Source organism: Phyllostomus hastatus, unplaced genomic scaffold (genome assembly GCF_019186645.2).
Source record: "Phyllostomus hastatus isolate PE091 unplaced genomic scaffold, TTU_PhHast_1.1 phas_contig_34, whole genome shotgun sequence".
NCBI classification, from domain to species: Eukaryota; Metazoa; Chordata; class Mammalia; order Chiroptera; family Phyllostomidae; genus Phyllostomus; species Phyllostomus hastatus.
This window is the reverse complement of record NW_025333857.1, coordinates 60,946,617-60,965,064: the sequence shown is the minus strand read 5'-3', so window position 1 is coordinate 60,965,064 and position 18,448 is coordinate 60,946,617. Positions and strand designations below refer to the sequence as shown.

At 56.7% G+C, this 18,448-nt stretch overlaps 1 protein-coding gene and 1 long non-coding RNA gene across 2 annotated transcripts; one reads left to right on the top strand and one right to left on the bottom strand.

Moving 5' to 3' along the window:
• Positions 1 to 493: 493 nt before the first annotated feature.
• LOC123819571 lies at positions 494 to 6,734 on the bottom strand. The gene is made up of 3 exons (XR_006785841.1): positions 6,690 to 6,734; positions 3,385 to 3,628; positions 494 to 700 (listed from the first exon to the last, which is right to left on the bottom strand). It is a non-coding gene; the product is annotated as an uncharacterized LOC123819571 (long non-coding RNA).
• A 254-nt stretch (positions 6,735 to 6,988) lies between these two features.
• Positions 6,989 to 14,424, top strand: KIF12 (kinesin family member 12). The gene is given in 21 exon segments (XM_045840453.1): positions 6,989 to 7,225; positions 7,416 to 7,444; positions 7,521 to 7,586; positions 7,677 to 7,755; positions 7,908 to 8,035; positions 8,155 to 8,230; positions 8,581 to 8,715; positions 8,896 to 9,031; positions 9,827 to 9,918; positions 10,060 to 10,210; positions 10,760 to 10,858; positions 10,861 to 10,877; positions 10,960 to 11,064; positions 11,607 to 11,709; positions 11,791 to 11,881; positions 12,077 to 12,163; positions 12,555 to 12,645; positions 12,716 to 12,820; positions 13,379 to 13,482; positions 13,571 to 13,689; positions 13,999 to 14,424. Coding segments are annotated over 20 exon segments (1,950 nt in total). The 5' UTR covers positions 6,989 to 7,225; positions 7,416 to 7,418; the 3' UTR covers positions 14,139 to 14,424.
• Positions 14,425 to 18,448: the final 4,024 nt, after the last annotated feature.

Below are 18,448 nucleotides of genomic sequence, written 5' to 3'. Positions count from 1 at the left end.
CAGATGTCAGCGGTCTGAGAAGAGGGTGCGTTATGTACCCTAAAATGCAACTTGACAGCCCATCTCAAGCTGACCTTTTCAGAGGGAGAAGGAAAGGGTAAAAGAGGGTTTGGAAAAAGGTTAATCAGGTAAGAGTTGCAGTCCAGCAGCGATTTTCCTAGTACAGTCACACCTTGATACTCATTGGCTTCAAAACATGTCAAACCCTGAACTCATCACATTTTTAAAAAAATATATTTTATTGATTATGCCATTACAGTTGTTCCAATGTTTCCTCCTTTGCCTCCCTCTGCCTGGTACCCTATTCTCTACAGCAATCCCCTCCACCTTAGTTCATGCCCACGGGTCATGCATATAAGCTCTTCAGCTTCTCTATTCCCTATAATATTCTTAACATCCCCCTGTCTATTTTGTACCTATGAATTATGCTTCTTAATCCCTGTACCTTTCCCTCCATTCTCCCCCTTCCCGCTCCCAGCTGATAACCCTCCAATTCACAGCTATCAACAACTGAATCTATAGAACAAACTAAGCAAACAACCAGAACTATACTGGTCACATATTGATGAGAAAAATGTTTTAGCACCCTGGCGCTTGCCTGGGACTCAGCGCACTTGCTAGAATGTGTATGAGTCACCACGACGCCCAGCAAGAGAAAATGCTTCATCACGCGTCACTTGTTCAGCACTCATCAGGAGTTCTGGAACAGATTAACAAGGAGGAGTGTGAGGTACCTCATGTCTTTATCTGCCGATCAACAATTCTCTGTCTGAATCACAGACATTCCCTCTGAGAAACACAATGGCTCAGATACCATCTCGAAGGCTTGCAGGGCCCCTGGGGTACAAAAGTTGAATTGCCTGTGGACTTCCTGGGATCAGTAGGTCATGCATTCCAGTTCCTGGAATACCAGCTTTCCACATGCATTGATTACTTAAGCTTATCAACTATAACTGAAGCTACAATTTTTAACTCTTGAGTTCCCCTATCAGCAGCTATAGTAGTAGCAGCAGACAGGCTAGTATGACTGTAGTAATAGCAGTGCCAAAGGGGGCACATGCGCCAGGGGAGAGGTAAGGCTAAGAGAATCCAGCCCCTTCTGGTTCTGGGAAGAGGACACAGGGTCCAGCTGATGGAAATTGGACAGGAGAAGGGTCCTGATAGTTGGGCTGGAAATGAAGCAGAGCCCTAGAAATGGGTGCTAATCAAATCCTTGTCGGCTTGATGAGAGAAATGGCTATCTCAGAGACAGAGTCCTGGGATTGTGGGGGCTGTGTCCCCCCTCAATCTCTCCCAGGGAGACAGGGACAGTATTTTCTCCCGGAAATCCCAGAATCCTGGAGTAGGCAGAGTCTTAGGGACCTCTGGCCCCTGTCCTCCTCATCCACATTCAGGAACATTGAGGCTCTGGTGTGGGTGGAGTGGGGGCGGTCTCCATTGGGTAACACAGCTGGGAGACATGCTTCCCATTACCTCCTGGGGACTGGCTCTTAAGCCCCCAGCCCCGCATGCCAGGTCCTCAGCTGCCTGAGAGCTGAGTCAGCAGTGGAGTCTGGCACCCACCCAGGCCTCAGAAACTCAGCATCCCCCTTGCTGATAAGGTGGGTGGATTTTCCTGAGAAGAGCCAGAAAATCATAGGACGGGGCTCTGGAGAATCCTCAGACTCTGCTCCTCCAGAAGAGTTAGTGCAGACAAGTTCCCAGCCAGGACCATTCCCTGGGCCTCTATGGAAGCTTCTGGCTTTGGACAGTTTGGAGTATGATCCCACCAGTCTTCCTGGCTTCCCATCCTGCTGAGAAAGTTTGCTCTTCACCTTGTCCCACCTCTGGACCTTTGCTTATGCTGTTCCCTTTGCCTGAAAGGCTCTTCTTTGCCCTCATTCCTGCCTTAATTTTTTTCCATCTTTTAAAGCCTTAGTGCCACCTCCGCCAGGAAGCCTTCCAAGATTCCCCAGCCCTTGGTCTCTGGCCAGAATTCCCTTTCCTTGCCTGTGCTCTCATGGCATTTGGGTTCAGCTGCTACAAGTAGTGCATTTTAACAGACATGCCCTTATCCACTTTGGAGAGTTCTCTGAGGCAGACAGATGATGTTCATGTCCCCACACGCCAAACCAGCCAAATGAATTAAGGTCATGGGACTGGTAGGTGTGGGGGAGTGTAGGTCCCCAGAGGAGGGCTGTCATCCCAACCAGGAGGGCTTCCTGGGAGAGGATGTAGCCACTCTGTGCTCACAACCAAACAACACAGTGGATTGTTAGTGTCCAGTTTATGACCCAGCACATAGTGGGTGCTTTGGGTGTGCTTAATCAACATTCCAATTGAATGTGCAGCTGCATCTTCCCATTGGGCTGCTTACTGTCACCAGTGTGGAGAAAAACTAGAATGAAAGAAAAATCTGGAAAACTCTTAATGGACCCCATGGTCTCCACAGGCAGGGTCTCGGTGCAGTTCTGCCCGCTTCAGCCTGTGATTTCTCAGTGGATCCCAGGCTGAACAGAGGGACCGTGGGGAGCACAGTGAGACAGCCCCTCAGAAGGATGGATGTCCTGGAAGAAGCAGACAGAGGTCTCAAAATGCCCATCGAGATCTAAGCAACCACTGTCAGAAGAGAGCCCAAGTCACACACTGGATCAGATGACTTCGGTCATCAGGAAAACTTGAAAGCCGAAGTTGTTGACACTGGTTGTGCAGTAGATCCATCTGGGGAGCTTTAAAACTCTGCCCTGGCTCCACCCCCAAACCAATTAATCAGCATCTCTGGAGGCAGGGCCTGGAATCTCCCGGCGATCCCGATGCCAGGGGTGGAGCACCGCCACCGCCTTAAAGTATCGCTCAATGCGCCCCAGGGGAGAGGGCAGGCAGTGTGAAAGCTGATAGGGGAGCACGTTTCAACAGAGATGGTTAAATTAAGGCGAGTGTGCACTTCAAAGGCCGACTTCAGTTATCCAAGTTCAGCTTTGCAGAACAGCTCACAGAAAAGGGCTGCAGAGTATAGAGGGCACAACCCAAGTTTTTGGCAGCGGTCAGATTCCCGCATCACTTAGTGGGTGTGTGACCTTGGGCAAGTTACTGAACATCTCTGAGCCTCAGTTTTCTCATCTGTAAAACGGGGACGATCATAGTGTCAGTCCCAGAAGGTTGCTTTCAAAACTAATTAAAAAGAAGTAGAAGAAGTACCCAAGTGTTCAATGAACATTAACTCCCATCCCTCTGACTCAGAAGGTTCTAGACACATGAGGCATCCTTGTGCAAGAGAGGACCCTCAAGGCCCCTGTAACATTCTTACACGTCAACATGATTGTTTTTAGAGGAAACCATCCAGCTCATAGGTAAGTCATTCCCGGGTGAACAGTGGGTAGACTGACTCAGGGGAAAGCTGCTTACATTTCCAGGGAGAAGAGCTGAGATCCCGGCAACAACAGGGAGTTTCCACAGCCCCGAGTCCTTTCACAACCACCCATGATGCTCATCTTCACCAAACGATCAACTTGGCTTCCTCTTGCAGGGACCTCCATCAGACAGACAGCGGGTGAGCCTCCGTGCAGGGCCCTGAGCTGGGCCTTGGGGGTTGATCTCTCCCTTCACAAAGCTCCTTGTCAAGCAGGAAGCCTGTCTTGACTGCCGGTACCTGCCAGATGCCGCAGAGAAGCCCCGTGAGGCCACAGAGGAGAGGAGCCAGGCATTTAGGGGAAGGAGTGACCCAGCAGCACCCATGGGTTACTGTGACTCTCTCCATTTCTTCCTAAAATCACGGCTCTTCACCACCAATGCAAGTGCTGCTCCAGCCTGTACTGCCCCTCCTTTCAGTTTTCCCATCTGTGAAATGGGGGTAGGGAACTGAATAGAAGTAAAGTCAGTGATTCCCTACAGTCCCTGCTTTGTAGGATTTTGTGAAATGAGTCCTATGGCCTACATTCACGTTTAATTAAAGATTACAGCAAGCTTTCTTTGGAAAATTTCACAACTGGACTTGGATCCATCTGTCTTCTCCTCCACCCCAGGGGCACAAGTGGGACAATGCAAGATGCGAGCCATGTCATCAGCTGAGAACGTCCTTCCTCCCTGGTCTTTTTACTCATCTCTGTCCCACCTGAGTTCAGTGCAAGGCTGTCTGGCAGGGTGAGCCCCAGACTCCTCTGCAAGCCTGGCTGGGGCTTGGGAGAGTGTCACCCAGCTTCTGGGCACTTTGGAGAGCAGCTCTGTTCTGACAGGGGCTGACGTTCTCCATGATATATGAGTCCCTGCAGAGATGCTTACATCACGCAGCTAAGCGTTTGTGGTTAGCCTTGAAAGGAGGGAGGGAGGGGAGATGGCAGCTGGGGAGAGATCATCAGCCTCCCTTCTTCCTTCCCAGGTCCTTCTCTTCTCCGACCAACACTTGCTGAGCTCCTACTGTGTGCAGGAGCTCTGAGACTGCAGGGATGAAGCCAGCACAGTCCCTGCTCCCAACGGACAGGAAGACCAATCTGAACAGCACTGAATCAGCACTGCAGTGTCATCAGCACTACAACAGAGGGAAGCCCTGGAGGTTGCCGGGACAAACACAACTCCAGCCTGGCCTGGTGGGAAGAGGGTGATAGGCAAGACTTTCTATGAGAAGACTTGCAGGACAAGCCCACCAGGTAGAAGACAGCACTCCTGGCAGAGGGAACAGCAGGAACAATGTCTAGAGGAATGGAACAGAAGCCCAGGAAAGCTTCTGGACTGGAGCACAGGATGCAGGGGTAGGGGGCAGTGGGGTGTGGAGAGGGACAACCACAGGGATCAGCAGATGATACAGTCCGAATGACCTTGGGTCTCAGCGGGGCAGCTCAGTCTTTATTCTGAGGCCCCAGGGAGTCAGGGCAGGCTTTTCCCAGGGAGGATGGCTGGGATTGAAGGGAGGAGTGGATGGAAGGGGCTGGACCAGGAGCAGGCCATGTGCATGGGAGGGTCCCCTGATTGCTCCATGTTGCTTTTATTCGCTCCCTCAAAGAGCATTTCTTGAAGGCCTGCTCATCCCTCTCCACAAAATCAGGCTGGTCAGCCCCTGCCCAGTGCCCAAGCTCAGAAAAAAAATGTATGGAAAGAGCGTGGCTGCGTCTGACAAAGCCTCCTTTGTGAGGTGCCCTGGGGCCACCGTGGCGCGGTGCTCTGCTGCCCTCTAGTGGGGCCTTGGAGATGCACTCCTGCAGGGTCCAGGCAGCTTTTAAGTTGTTCTGAGTTTCCCCAAATGCCTTCCCTTCCTGTGTCCCTCCCTCAAACGTGGGGGGCCCGCTGTTCTTGACTAAAAGGTGCCATTTTAGAATCGAGGACAGGTTCCAAACATCCAGCGTTGTACACATTCTGACCCAGGTTGGAAGCCTGGTGCAAAAGTCCCTACAAACTGCTCATCACATTCCAACCTGCACAGGTCTCCTGCCTCTGCACTTTTCTCGAAATCCCTTCGATGTGGCTCATCACTGTGAAGTAGGAGGTAGACAGCAAGCTGATAAATGAAATCAACACACGCTAAAGTGTGAAAGACCAACAGTCCTTAACCCTTTTAAGGGCAGTTAAGGAAGCACCCGTTCACTTGCTGGGTCTACAACGGGAAAAGGCAGCCTGCCCCCCGCAGACAGCACCCGGGCTTACAGCTCAGAGTCTCGGGTTTCAAGCCCTCGGCTCTGGCTCTGCTGTCCACCACTGCTTTCTCCACGGACAGCCTCCCCTGCCCACCTCTGCGTTCCTGTCTTCTCATCTGAGAAATGGGAGGGTAATTCTTGTCGTAGGGTTAGAAAATATATGACAGATTGCAGAACTTCAGAGTTGAAAGGAATTTTGAAGATCATCTAGGGATTTTTATTTTGCTTTTAAAAGAAAGGTTTTATTTATTTATTTTTAGAGAAAGGGGAAGGGAGGGAGGGAGAGAAGGAGAGAAACATCCACGTGTGAGAGAATCATCCATCGAGAGCAACCGGGACCCCACCCACAACCCAGGCACGTTCCCTGACCAGGAATCAAACCGGCGACCTTTTGGTTTTCAGGACGATGCCTAACCCACTGAGCCACACTGGTTAGGACTCTATTTTGGCTTTTAGAGAAATCTTTACAATTTATGAATCACTTTCAAATACAGGCTCTTAGACTTATGATAGGGCTATAGCCCAATAAATTCATAGTAAGTTGAAAATATGTTGAAAGTCTAAAATTAATTTAATACTACACTGTAGAGTGTCGGCTGTTCACCCTCGCAACCCTGTGACTGGCTGGGAACTCCGCTCCCCGCTGCTGCCCGGCATCATGGGAAAGTACCCTACCGCATGTCACTGTTCTGGGAAAAGATAAAAATACACAATTCAAAGTATGGTTTCTACTGGATACCTAGTGCTTTTTCACCATCATAAAGTCAAAAAATCCTAAGTCGAACCATTGTATGTCAGGGACCGTCTTTCTGTACATTCTTACTGAAACCTCAGAGCAACTATGGAAAATCATTCATCTCTTTGTACAGGAAGGACACAGGTTAGGAAAAGGGAAACGACTTGCCCAAAGCTCTCTGGCGTGTCAGTGGCAGAGCCAGGGACAAGTCCCTCTTTGCTCTGTGTTGCTCTCCCTGTTAAATCCTTCCTCTTAGGGGGCCCTATAACCCTCACCTGCCACCCTCACCCCCCTGCCCCTGCAGGCCTCTGAACTCCCCCCAGAGCTCCCACACACTGCATTGTATTTACCTGGCTCCCTAGCAGGACTCGGGGATTCCTCCACCCGGTGCCCAGCACACTCCCAGAGATCTGTGCTGCTTACAGAAACCAGGCCAAGAGAGGGTTAAGCACCAGCCCTGGCCTTGGCTCAGCCTTGGCATTGGAGAAGCAGGTGGCCCAATGTTTAACCAGATGCTTTGGGGGCCTTCTGTCAACTCAGTCAAGAACTCAGTCCAGCCCTGTCTTCCTAGAGCTGAGGCCTGGCCCCTCCCACCCCTCTGGCCTGGGATTCCAAGAAGCTGGAGCTGCTAGGGAGGGGAGAAGGGAGAGGAAAATCAGGAAACTGGAGGATGTGGGGAGAGTAGAGAGAGCCTGGCCCATGCCCTGCCAAGGTCTGCTGTTTGCCCTTCTCATCCTTGCCTCAGTATCCCCACCTGCACACAGAGGAGGCTGGTCTGGGTGGCCCCTCCTCATGGGATTGGGTAACAGCGAGGGATCTTCAAACTCCAGAACCCCCTGGCTAGGGGTCCCCAGCTTGGGAAAAACTTTCTCCACCAGAGGCGAGGGTGGGTAAATCTTTAACCAGCAGGCCCTGGGCAGGCCGGAGCCTTTCCGGATGGATGAATGCCTGGGAGAGGGGAGGGGGGGCGGGGGATGTAAGGGGTGCAGAGTCGGTCCCAGCGGCGTGGGAAAGGGGAGGGCAGTGGGGAGGAAAAGAACAAGACTCAGGCAGAGCTAACTCCATGAGCAAAGCAGGATATGGAGGAGCGCGGATCCCCCGATGGGTAAGCAGAGTTTCTGGGAGGTTCGAGGAGCCGCTGGGCGGAGGGACGGTTTAACTAACTCGCCGTGCTGCCACAGGGACCCCGCGCGGAGCCTGGAGCAGGGGCCAGAGGGGCCAGATACACCCATCCAGGTGGTGCTCAGGTGGGTATAAGTTGGCTAGGATGTGCCCGAGAGAGGAAGGGGCCGATGGAGACATCGGGATGGACCATCCACCCTCCCGTCGGTCTCCAGGGTGCGTCCCATGAGCGCTGCCGAGCTGCGTCGAGGGGAACAGAGCGTGCTGCACTGCACAGGGGCCAAGACTCTGCAGGTGAGGACCCCTCCCACCCCACTCCTACTCCCTAGCCCCACCCTAGCACTTCAAAACCCTGCCCAGGAGCGCCTCATCCCGACCCCTAGGCAACCTTGTCCAGGCCCCGCCCTCCCTAGGCCCGGACCCCTTCTCCACCGCCCCTCCCTCAGGTGAGCCCTCCGGGCGGGGGCGCGGAGGTGGCGTTCCGCTTCGGGGCCGTGCTGGACGGGGCACGCACGCAGGAGGATGTGTTCCGGGCGTGTGGCGTCAGGCGACTCGGGGAGCTGGCGCTGCGCGGGTGAGTGAGGCCCTGGGGGTCCTCCGCAACCCTGCACCGCCCTGACCTCCGGCCGCACCCCGGCCGCACCCCGCCCGCCGCCGCCGGGATCCAGCCACACCCCCACCCGCTGCCCACAGCTTCTCCTGCACCGTCTTCGCCTTCGGCCAGACCGGCTCCGGGAAGACCTACACCCTGACTGGGCCTCCGCCCCAGGTGGGCTGAGCACGAGAAGAGCGCCCCCCCAAGGTCGTGGGTCAGTGGGGAGTTACCGACGGCGCAGGCTCGCAGAGGGAAGGGCTTTGGACGGTGTAGCTCAGCCCCAAGTATTTGCAGACAGGGAAACTGAGGCCCAGGGAGGTGAAGGGACTTGCCCAATATGCAGTTCTAATGTTGCCCCTATTACTGACTAGCTCTTCGTGTCGTCATCTGTAACCTGGAAGTGATCGTCCTGACTGTGAGAATTCAGTGAGATGTTGTATGGGAACTTGGCATCATTTCTGGGGCATAGTAACTGGGGGTGCTAGGAAGGGTAGTTATTGCTGTGGTAATGTTTCTGCCCCCAGGAAGAGGGGGTGCCCATACCCCCCAGCCTGGCTGGCATCATGCAGAGGACCTTCGCCTGGCTGTTAGAGCGCGTGCAGCACCTGGGTGCGCCTGTCACCCTGCGGGCCTCCTACCTGGAGATCTACAATGAGCAGGTGGGATCTGCAATGAGCAGGTGGGGGACTGACACAAACAGAAATCGTTCAATTGAACGGAAGCCTTGCTTCCCAAGGAGCTTGGGCCAAGGGGCAGAATGGGGGCGGGGGGGGGGGGACTGCTGTCAGTAAGGTCTGGGGGTGGGTCTCCTTCCCTCACCCTCCACCCTCATCTCCCAGGTCCGGGACTTGCTGAGCCCAGGGTCTCCCCGGCCCCTCCCTGTTCGCTGGAACAAGACCCGGGGCTTCTATGTGGAGCAGCTGCGGGTGGTGGAGTTTGGGAGTCTGGGGGCCCTGATGGAACTTCTGCAGATGGGTGCGTGCCACTTCAGGGGAGCTTTGGGGTCCCAGGAAGCCCATCCCTCTGTGGCTCACTGATTGCACGTGGGGCCCCTGGCTGGGGCTGGGGGTGGTCAGCTAGGTGACCCTTGTGCTAGGCGAGGGCCAGCAAAACAACAATTCAGACACGGCGCACCGACGCCCCCCAGACCTGCCACTGCTGCCTCCCACGCTCTTTCTGGGCCCACCCCTCTTTCCAACCCAGCTCTTCTGCCTCAGGCAGGCCTTTTAAAAAAGCACTTTTTTTCTCCATAGAGAGGCCTCGCCACCTCAAGCCCCCCTGCTTCCCATCTGCACCCTTCCATGCGGCAAAGCACATCCCTCTTCCCCCCAGACCCTTCCAATGTCCTGAAGGCCAAGGTCATAACTCCTAGTCTAGCCTCTCGGCCCCTCTGTTCCAGTCCTACCTGTCCATCCAGTGCTTACTGAACGCCCACCCTGGGACAGGCACTGGGGATACTGAGAGTCTGGGCTCCTGCCCAGCCCAGCATCCTGCCCCCTGACCTCTCTGCTCCCTCTCTCTTTCTCCACACAGCAATACGAGGGGTGTCAATCAAATGTGAATCGGACATTCTTCCACTCAGTTCTGTCTGTCCCCTTCTTGCCTGTTCGTGCCAGAGCCGGACCCCACATCCCCTCATCTTCCTTTCCTGCCACTGGGCCTTTGCACAGGCTGGGCCCTCCCTCGCCAGGACGCCTCTGCTCCTTGTCCGTCATTGGTGACCACCTGCTCTTCCTACCAGGTCCAGCTCCTGATGCTCTTCCCTTCCAGGTCTTAGCCGTCGAAGGAGCTCAGCTCACACCCTGAATCAGGCCTCCAGCCGAAGCCATGCCCTGCTGACACTCTATGTCGGCCGCCAGACTGTGAGTGCCCCCAGCCTGGGGAGGGAGCTGGCCCGGGGCCATGCAGCAAGGGTCCACCTCTGGTGTGTAAACAACTTGGGTGTGCACAGGAGGTCATGGTAGAAACCATGTTCCCATCAAGCCCTGACCCCCCAATCCCAGCAGGCGCCTCCTGAGGATCCCGGGGAACCCCCCACCGGTGGGAAGCTGTGCTTTGTAGACCTGGCCGGCAGTGAGAAGGTGGCAGCCACAGGATCCCGTGGGGAGCTGATGCTGGAGGCCAACAGCATCAACCGCAGCCTGCTGGCCCTGGGTGAGACCCGGGGCCCGGCTCTGAGTCCCTGCTCTTGCCTGGCCTGCAGCTGTCCACGAAGGGGAGGGGCAGTAAGAGCAGTGGTGGAACCAGAGGGGGTGTAGTGCATAAAGAGCTGAGAGCCAGGAGCCACAGGCCTCCTTCTGGCCTTAGCTTGCTGTTGTGCCTCCACTCTCAGAACCCTTTTGATGAATCTAGACACCTCGTAAACTTTATTCTACGAGAATACAGCTACATTCTAAGTTGGGAGGTAGACTCAGTCAAGTGCAGAGTATGGGCCACCAGACACTCAGCCTGTGCCCTGTGCATTGGGCAGGCTGAGGGGCAGGGACCTGCCCTGCCTTCCCGCCTCCTCCCCAGAGGGCGTGCGTGGGAAGTTGCTCCGGGAGCTCCTCTCCATTCAGTCCATGTGTCAGACACTTCCTGAGCCCCTGCCCAGTGCCAGGCCCTTTTTGGGCACTGGAGGTGTGGGCAGAGGTTCCTGCTCTACACGGACCAGCTGCGTGGCCTTCGGGTGTAACCTGGCTGGGCCTCACTCTCCCCACCCAGGTCACTGCATCTCCCTGCTGCTGGACCCACGGTGGAAGCAAAGCCACATTCCGTTTCGAGACAGCAAGCTCACCAAGCTGCTGGCAGACTCGCTGGGGGGGCGGGAGTCACCCTCATGGTACCTGAGGGGGGCCGGCAGGGAAGAGCGGGGCCTGAGGGACGGGCTCCCAGAGAGGAACACTCAGGGGCCTCCTCCCCAGGTGGCCTGCGTGTCCCCCTCAGCCCAGTGCCTTCCTGAGACTCTCAGTACCCTGCGATATGCCAGCCGAGCTCAGCGGGTCACCACTCAGCCGCAGGCCCCCAAGGTGAACGGAGGGAGACACGGGCAGGGGGATGGTGGGGACGATGGCTGGGGACAGGCAGTAGTTGGAGCCTGAGTTGGTGTCATGGCTGGGACTGAGTCAGAGTTAGGGTTAGAGCTGAAGTCCTGATGATGGGGTGGGGTCAGGGTCATGGTCAGGGTTATGGCAGGTCTAAGGTTGAAGTCTGATTTGGGGTATGATTCAGGGTCTAGTCCGAATCCCAGTGGGTATCGTGATTAAGTTTGAGATGAGTAGGGGTCTGATGTGGAGTCTTGTTTGGGGTCAGGACGGAGTTTTGAGTTGGACTTGGAGCAGGGTCCAGCTCACAGAGGGCCCTGCAGTCATGCAGCCGAGGCCATAGGTACTTTGATGCCATTAGGACAAGGTGCCCCCTCCAGGTGGATGTAGCCTTGTGCCAGGGTGCAAGACTGGTGGGTGAAGCAAGGGCTGGTTTTAGGGTCCCCTCTCTCTCCGCTCCCGGAGGCCCTCATGCAGTGTGTGACTTGCACAGCCACAAACAGCAATGCTGGGCTCTTTCTCTGCAGTCCCCTATGGCAAAGCAGCCCCAGCGTTTGGAGACTGAGATAGCGCAGCTCAGGGAGGAGAACCATCTCCTTCGGTCCCAACTGGGCCGGATGGACCCCAAGGGTATGAGCTCCCTGGGGGTGAGGCGGGATGTGGAGAGGGCCTGCACTCCTCGGGATCCGGCCGTCGCCCCTTTCCCTGCAGTCTCTGGACTCAGTGGTACCCGAGTGGCTTGGGCCCAGCGGAACCTCTACGGGATGCTCCAGGAGTTCATGCTGGAGAATGAGAGGCTCAGGTAGGGCCCAGCCAGGGGACTCAGTGCCTGCCTCTCACTGCCGGGCCGCTTCTGCCAAACTGCCTCCCTCCCCGGCCCCTCACTCCCTCTGGCTCCACCGGCCTGCTGGGGTTTGTACTGCACTGCAATGGGGGGCTGGCTGACACCCCCACCAGCCCTGCTTCCTGTCCCCGTCCTGGGGCCTATTCTTCCCAGGAAAGAAAAGAGCCAGCTGCAAAGTAGCCGGGACCTGGCCCGGGATGAGCAGCACGTCCTGGCCCAGCAGGTCCATGAGCTGGAGCGGTGAGCACGGCCACCAGCCCAGAGTCAGGCCTTGGGGTGGAGGGCAGCTGGGAAAGGGGTGGGTGAATGGAATGGTTAGGAGTCTGACCTCTGGGTCCAGACCACCTGGGTTCCAATTCCAGCTCTGCCACCTACTAGCTGTGCGACCTTGGGTGAGTCATGTAACCTCTCACTGCCTGGTTTTCCTCCTCTGTCAAGTGGGGATGATACCGCGCCCACTTTACAGGCTTGTTTGAAAGACCAGATCAAATGAGTTCATGGGTAAAGTGCTGCGAACGGTGGCCGGCACGCAGTCAGTGCCCCGGGGGTGTTCGCTGAAGCGGGGCACGTGGGGGCCGGCCTGGCGGGTCGGGCTGAGGGCTGCAGGGGCAGACCCCGCTGTCCCTTCCAGGCGCCTCCTCTCTGCCTGCTGCCTTCACCGGCCTGGACTCCGCCCTGCCCCACTGTGTCCCTGTGCCATGGGGCCAGTTCCCTCCTGCCATGTGAGTCTCCACCCAGCCTGAGCAGGGAGGGGCAGGCGCGACCGGGGGCCTCTGACGTGCCCTCTTGCAGGCCCTGCCGCCCCTGTGCGCCTGCCCCTGCTGCCACCTCTGCCCTCTGTGCCGAGCGCCACCGGCCCACTGGGCCTGCCCACAGAGGGAGCTCCACCTGCCCCAGGTAGGAAAGGCCCAGGTAGGGCTGAGGGACGTCCAGGAGAGCTGGAGACCTTGATCTGGGGGGTCAGATCAGGAGGCTCCGGAGCTCCAGGGCCTCCAGGGTCCCAGGCTGGGTCACGGGGGCCAGTGGCTGGCTTTGGGCTCCTTCTGCTGAGGATGAGAATCGCTGTTTACCTCCTGCTCCCCTTCATCCTGCCGCCTTTTAGGAATTCTCTCCACCATGTGCTTATTCATTCATCCACTTACATATTCCTCACGTGTGCATTTGCTTATTCGTGTGTTTGCTCACTCGCTCCCTGACTCTCCCCCAAGCTCTTTGACACAGACTGGGCAAAGCCTCTGCCCTCAGGGAGTTCTAGTCTCCAGAGAGTACACGACCAGGGCCCCCCGCTGCCCACAGAAAAAGTGCCCAAGACCTCGCCCCTTTATGCCCATCTGACATACTTGGTGCCCCATCAGGCTGGTGCGGCAGGGACGGTGGTGTGCTCAGCACCCGGGAGGTGGGGCCCAGAGGGACAGGACTGAGGTCACCCAGTGTCGGCTCTGGTCTTTCCTGCAGGTGTTTGGTGCTAAGACCCCAGATGGCATGATCCTGCCTGCCCGGCCCCCACCCTGGGCACCCCCATGCAGCAGCCATGGCTCTGCCAAGTGCCCGAGAGAGAGGTGGGCCCAGCCCCGGGGGACGGGGTGGGGCAGGAGGAGACCTGGGCACGTGCCGACTCACCTGCACCACCGACTCGCCCTGTCCCAGGAGCCACAGCGACTGGACTCAGACCCGAGTCCTGGCGGAGATCCTCACCGAGGAGGAGGTGGTACCTTCTGCCCCGCCCCTGCCCATGGGGCCCCCGAACACGTCGCCAGTGCTGAGAGGTGAAGAAGGGAAAGAGGGAGGGGCCGCTAGTGTGTTCTGGGACCCTAGGCCAGAGCCCACCCTCTCCAGACCTTAGTCTTTCCATTTCTGGATCAGGGTACATGCTGAGTGGTAATTTCCAAGACCTTTCTCGTTTCCAGACTTGGAATTCTCTTCCTTGGGTCACATTCGGGCCCAGATGTATACCAGAGCCCACGGTGTATGTGGGGGGCAGGGGCAAGTGGGCACCCCCGGAGGCTTCCCCAGAGGACGTTGGGACCGGATGAGCCCAGGACAGTGCAGTCCTCAAGTCTCGCCGTGCCCCTCAGGTGGGGCCGCAGTTCCAAACCTGGCCCGGAGGCTGGAGGCCCTCAGAGACCAGATCAGCAGCTCCCTGCGACGCGGCCGGAGCCAGCCACCCTCCCACGAGGGCACACGGAGCCCCAGCAGAGTCCTCCCTCCCCGCTGAGGGCTAGATGGAAGCCCAGGAGACCACCGTGCGACCTGGGGCTGGGCTCTTCGCTCTGGAGCTGCGGTCTCCCCATCTATTAAACAGGGGTGACAGCTGCCGGTCTGTTCTGCAGGCTGGCTGGGCAAGGACAGTTCCTGAGGGCCCAGGGGTGAGGGCTGAAGGGCTGGAGGGGAGCGAAGGGAGGGTGCCACCCCAGACTATGAGAAATGAGACTGGATTCAGGAGGAACCGGGCAGCAGGTCATGAAATGTGCATACCAATAAAGAGGCCGCAGCCCCAGGTCTGGTGGGTCCTGTCCTTCGGATAGTCACTTCCCCTGGGGACATGTTAGGGGGGAGGGGTTCTTGGGGGGCTGTGAGGAAGAGGAGGCAAAGATTCTTGGCAGAAGTGTGTGCCCCCTTCTGATCAGGAATATTCCAGATTTCCAGCTCTTTCATGTATTACATGCATTTTAATTGAGCAACTACTCTGTGCCACTGGGACACTATGGGGAAACCAAATGATGAGCAGCTCCAGGAGGGAGATGTGAAGGAAATTGGTTTGGCCTTGACCTGTGGCAGGTGGTGGACTGAGGGGGGTGCTTCTCTGTGCTGGCTGCATGTGGCTTGGTGCTGGAAGGATCATGAGCCCCAAGTTCCAATGGACCTGCTCTGAGACCCTTGGCAAGTCCTGCCCCCTTCCTAGACCACTTTCTGGATCCCAGTCGGTTAGATGCGGGACACGGCTCCCTGTCCCACTGAGCTCCGGTGAAAGTCAGGGAGGTGAGGAATCTCATGAATCCAGGCGCAGTGCCCAGTAGGTTGTAGACCATCCCAGGTCTACAATTAAGGGGAAGTCCAGGTGTGCCCTGAAAGGTTAGAGGTGCCAGTAGAAGACCTCATTACGACAAGAGCCACAAGGCTAACCTAACTCTCCCATGTTATAGTTAGGGAAACCCAGCCCCAGATGGCTGACTCCTCCGTTGGCTCGTACATTCACTCATTCAGAGACACCACCAACATCAACTGCGAATCAGGGCGATGGAAAGACTGGCGAGGAACAAGCTGGCTTCGCCCAGGGAGCTGGCACTCTGGTGGGGAGCAGACAGACAGACCCTTACCACCTCACACGTGTGCTCTGAAGGGAAACCAGGAAGCCCAAGGCACAGAGGAGGGTCACCCAATCAGAAACTCTGAGGGGGCTGGGGAAGGTTTGCTCAAGAGCGACGATTAAGGCTCAGAAAGTGAACAGCAGCTGGCCCAGGGCAGGTTGGGGGGGGGTTGGCTGTCGAGGCAAAAGAGACCTTGCGGTTCAAAGGTGGCCGGCACCAGGAGGTGCCCGGCCTCGTGGGCCACTTCTGGAGCTTGGGCTTGTCCCGAGGGCAAAGGGGAGCCACAGATGGATCTTGAGGAGTCACCCGCTTAGATTTGCATTAGGGTCACACCAACCACTGTGGCGGGTGGGCTGACTGGTGAGGGTGAGCTGGAGGCTCACCAGGAAAACGACCAGTGCGAGGAGGTGATGAAATTCCTCAACCAGAAGTGCCTGAGCCAGGCCTCGGGTTGGAATCCACTGGGGCCTGGACCCGGCTCCGGCAAGGCCCCGAGCTGGCCAGCCTCAGTCACAGGCATGGGGAGCACCAGGGCGGAGCAGGCCGAGGCCAGGGGGCGCCTGGGGAGGAGCAGGGAGCCTGGGAATGCCCCTGGGGAGGGAGGTCACTGGGACAGTGCCCAGACCTGCCCACAGGCCTGGCCTGAGGAAATCAAGCCCCATTGCTCCCACCCCACTGCCCAGCGCAAGGCCAGGCAAGCAAAGACCCAGGGCTTCCCTGCCCACCACGCTAGAAAATAGCCCTGGGAAGTTCCCTAATGATGCCTTCCTATCCCCAGAGGAGTGAGGGCCCACAGACGAAGCAAGGTGCCTCACGGCTACACTTGAGCATGCTGTGTGACTCGGGGCAGGCCACTTGGCCTCTCTGAGCCTTCCCCAATATAGATCCTGTGACTGAGATTCTCTCTTCAGGGCTGGTCCCTGAAATGGGCTGGTAAGGGTCAGCTCAGGGTAGAGCCCCCAGCGGCCAGGAGTTGAAAGGCAAGACTTGTGGCCCAGCATTAGGGGTGTTCAACAGTGGTGACTGTGGGTGGCCAGTGTCCATGGAGGCAGAGCCCAGGGACCAGGGGTAACGGCAGACACCATAGGCAGAGAAAGAGGCCAGATAGAGGGAGCTGTGGTTAAGCCCACAGACTGAGCCACACCAGTTCAAATCCCAGCATTAACACTTGTCCATGGGTGACCCTGGGCAGGCGACTTAACTGCTCCAAGCCTGAGAGGCCTCATCTGCAGAGGACACAATAACAGCCCCTCATGGGATTAAACCCACTGACTTGTGGGAAGACAACAGCTCGAGGCTTTGCCCGTTGCAGACGAGTTGGCCAAAAGCAACCTGTAGTTAACATGACAATTCCATGGAATTGGCGATCTGAGTTTAAAAAAAAATCAACAAATATTTATTGAGAACCCACTTTGAGCCAGCATGGATATAGCATAAAAACACAGCATAAAAATTCTTTCCCTCATGGGAGACAGACAAAAAGCAAGAAAATGGACAAAATACACGGGAAGAGAAAGGCCATGGAGCAAAACAGAGTGGGGAGGTCCACCTGCCAGAGCAGGTGCAGCTCCGGGTCAGGGGGACGGGGAAGGTCTCATGCAGGTGAACCTGTGCAGAGACCTGAAGGAGGGGAGGAGGGGGGGCCTGATTCACTCCATAAAGTCGCTTTTCTGCTCTCAGTAATTTCCAGCTCTAGGTGAGGGCACGTCCGCTTGGGTGGCTCTGCAGGTGGGAGCCTAGTCTCCTCCCCTGCCAGAGCCCTTATCTCACCCGCTGCCTCCCGGCCCCGCTTACTGGGAGGTCTCCAGCCTCCGGCAGCGGTGGCCCCTGGCACTGAGTGTGAGACTCTCCTTAGCTGCCTTGGGAGGATGGTCAGGGACCACCCAGGGGGGCCTTGGCTGTTGCCGGTCCGTGTTTGGATGATCCCTTCTCCTGCTGGAGCCAGCCACGATTTTTCAGTTCCCTAGTTCCAGCTCAGCAAGCCCCGACTTACTTCCCCAGACATGGACACGGGACTCAAGGGGCTAAGTCTGCGCTACCGCCGTCTCATAAGCCCTGTGTCCACCTCCCCGCCTGCATCCTCGCTCTAGAGCTGCTGCTTGTCCAGAATCCCCAGACCTCAGAGGAATCCCACAGGACCCAGCAACACATCAGGACTCTTCCCCTCCAGGGGGCCTTACTGAGAACTCGTGAATTGCAGAGGATGCTTCTGGAACCCTGAAGGCTGTGGGCCTGTCCCAGAATGCTGGAATGTGGGGGCATTTTTTGGCCCCATGAAATAAGGTAGTACTCCAGAACAGTCCAGCTTAGACTGTGGTCTCTGGTACCTCAGAGCGTTAGAATTGGGGCAGCTCTCAGAAATCCCGAAATATAGGGATGTCCCAGAATCCCAAACCCCTAAAAGATCTCTCTGAAATTTTAAAACGTCATACAGAAGTCAAAAGGGATGCCCTGGGATCTTTGGCTGGGGGTGGGGATGTTCACCAGAGCTCAGAGGGTCATCCACAAGTTTCTAGAATGCTGGCCAATCTAGAGAGAGAGTGAGCTAGGTGTCTAGAACCCCTTTGGGCCTTCCAGATCCTCAGGGGTCCTGACTCCTAGCCCACACCTGATGGGTGGTCAGGCAGCACAAGCTTCAGGAAGAGCGCTTCTGCGGAGACTTACTTGGGTTAAAGGCTCCGAGGTCTCATCCGGGCAGCCGACGCCCAGGTGACTCCCAAGAGGGAAAGTCAATGTCAGAGCGTGTGCAGACCCCACTGCCAGGAACATCCCGCTCCCTCCCTCTGTCTGCTTTGGCCACAGCAGCCTCCTCGCACAGCCCGGCTATGCCCAGCTTTCTCTCACCCGGGGTCTGTCTTCCCTTTGTCTAAGGACGCATTTGCCCCCAATTTGTATTTCCTTTGAGTTATACACAACAGGTTCATTTGGCTGCTTTGAAGGATATTTTGTGTTCTCTTAGAGGACTTGTTCTATTTCCATCTTCTTACCGAGCTTCCAAAAACTTGTCTCCCTTTATTTTAAGCAAACAAACAGGTGTGGCCAGGTTGGGCAGGTAGGGGAGGTCTTGCCATGAAACAAGGAGCAGAAACTACTGGAACCTGGAGGCCAACTGGTGCTGGGGTCAGAGACCAGGACTGGGGTCAGGAGACCTGGGTCCTAAGCGTGCTGCAATGGACCTGCTATGTGAGCCAGACAGGCCCCTGGCCGTCACTGACTT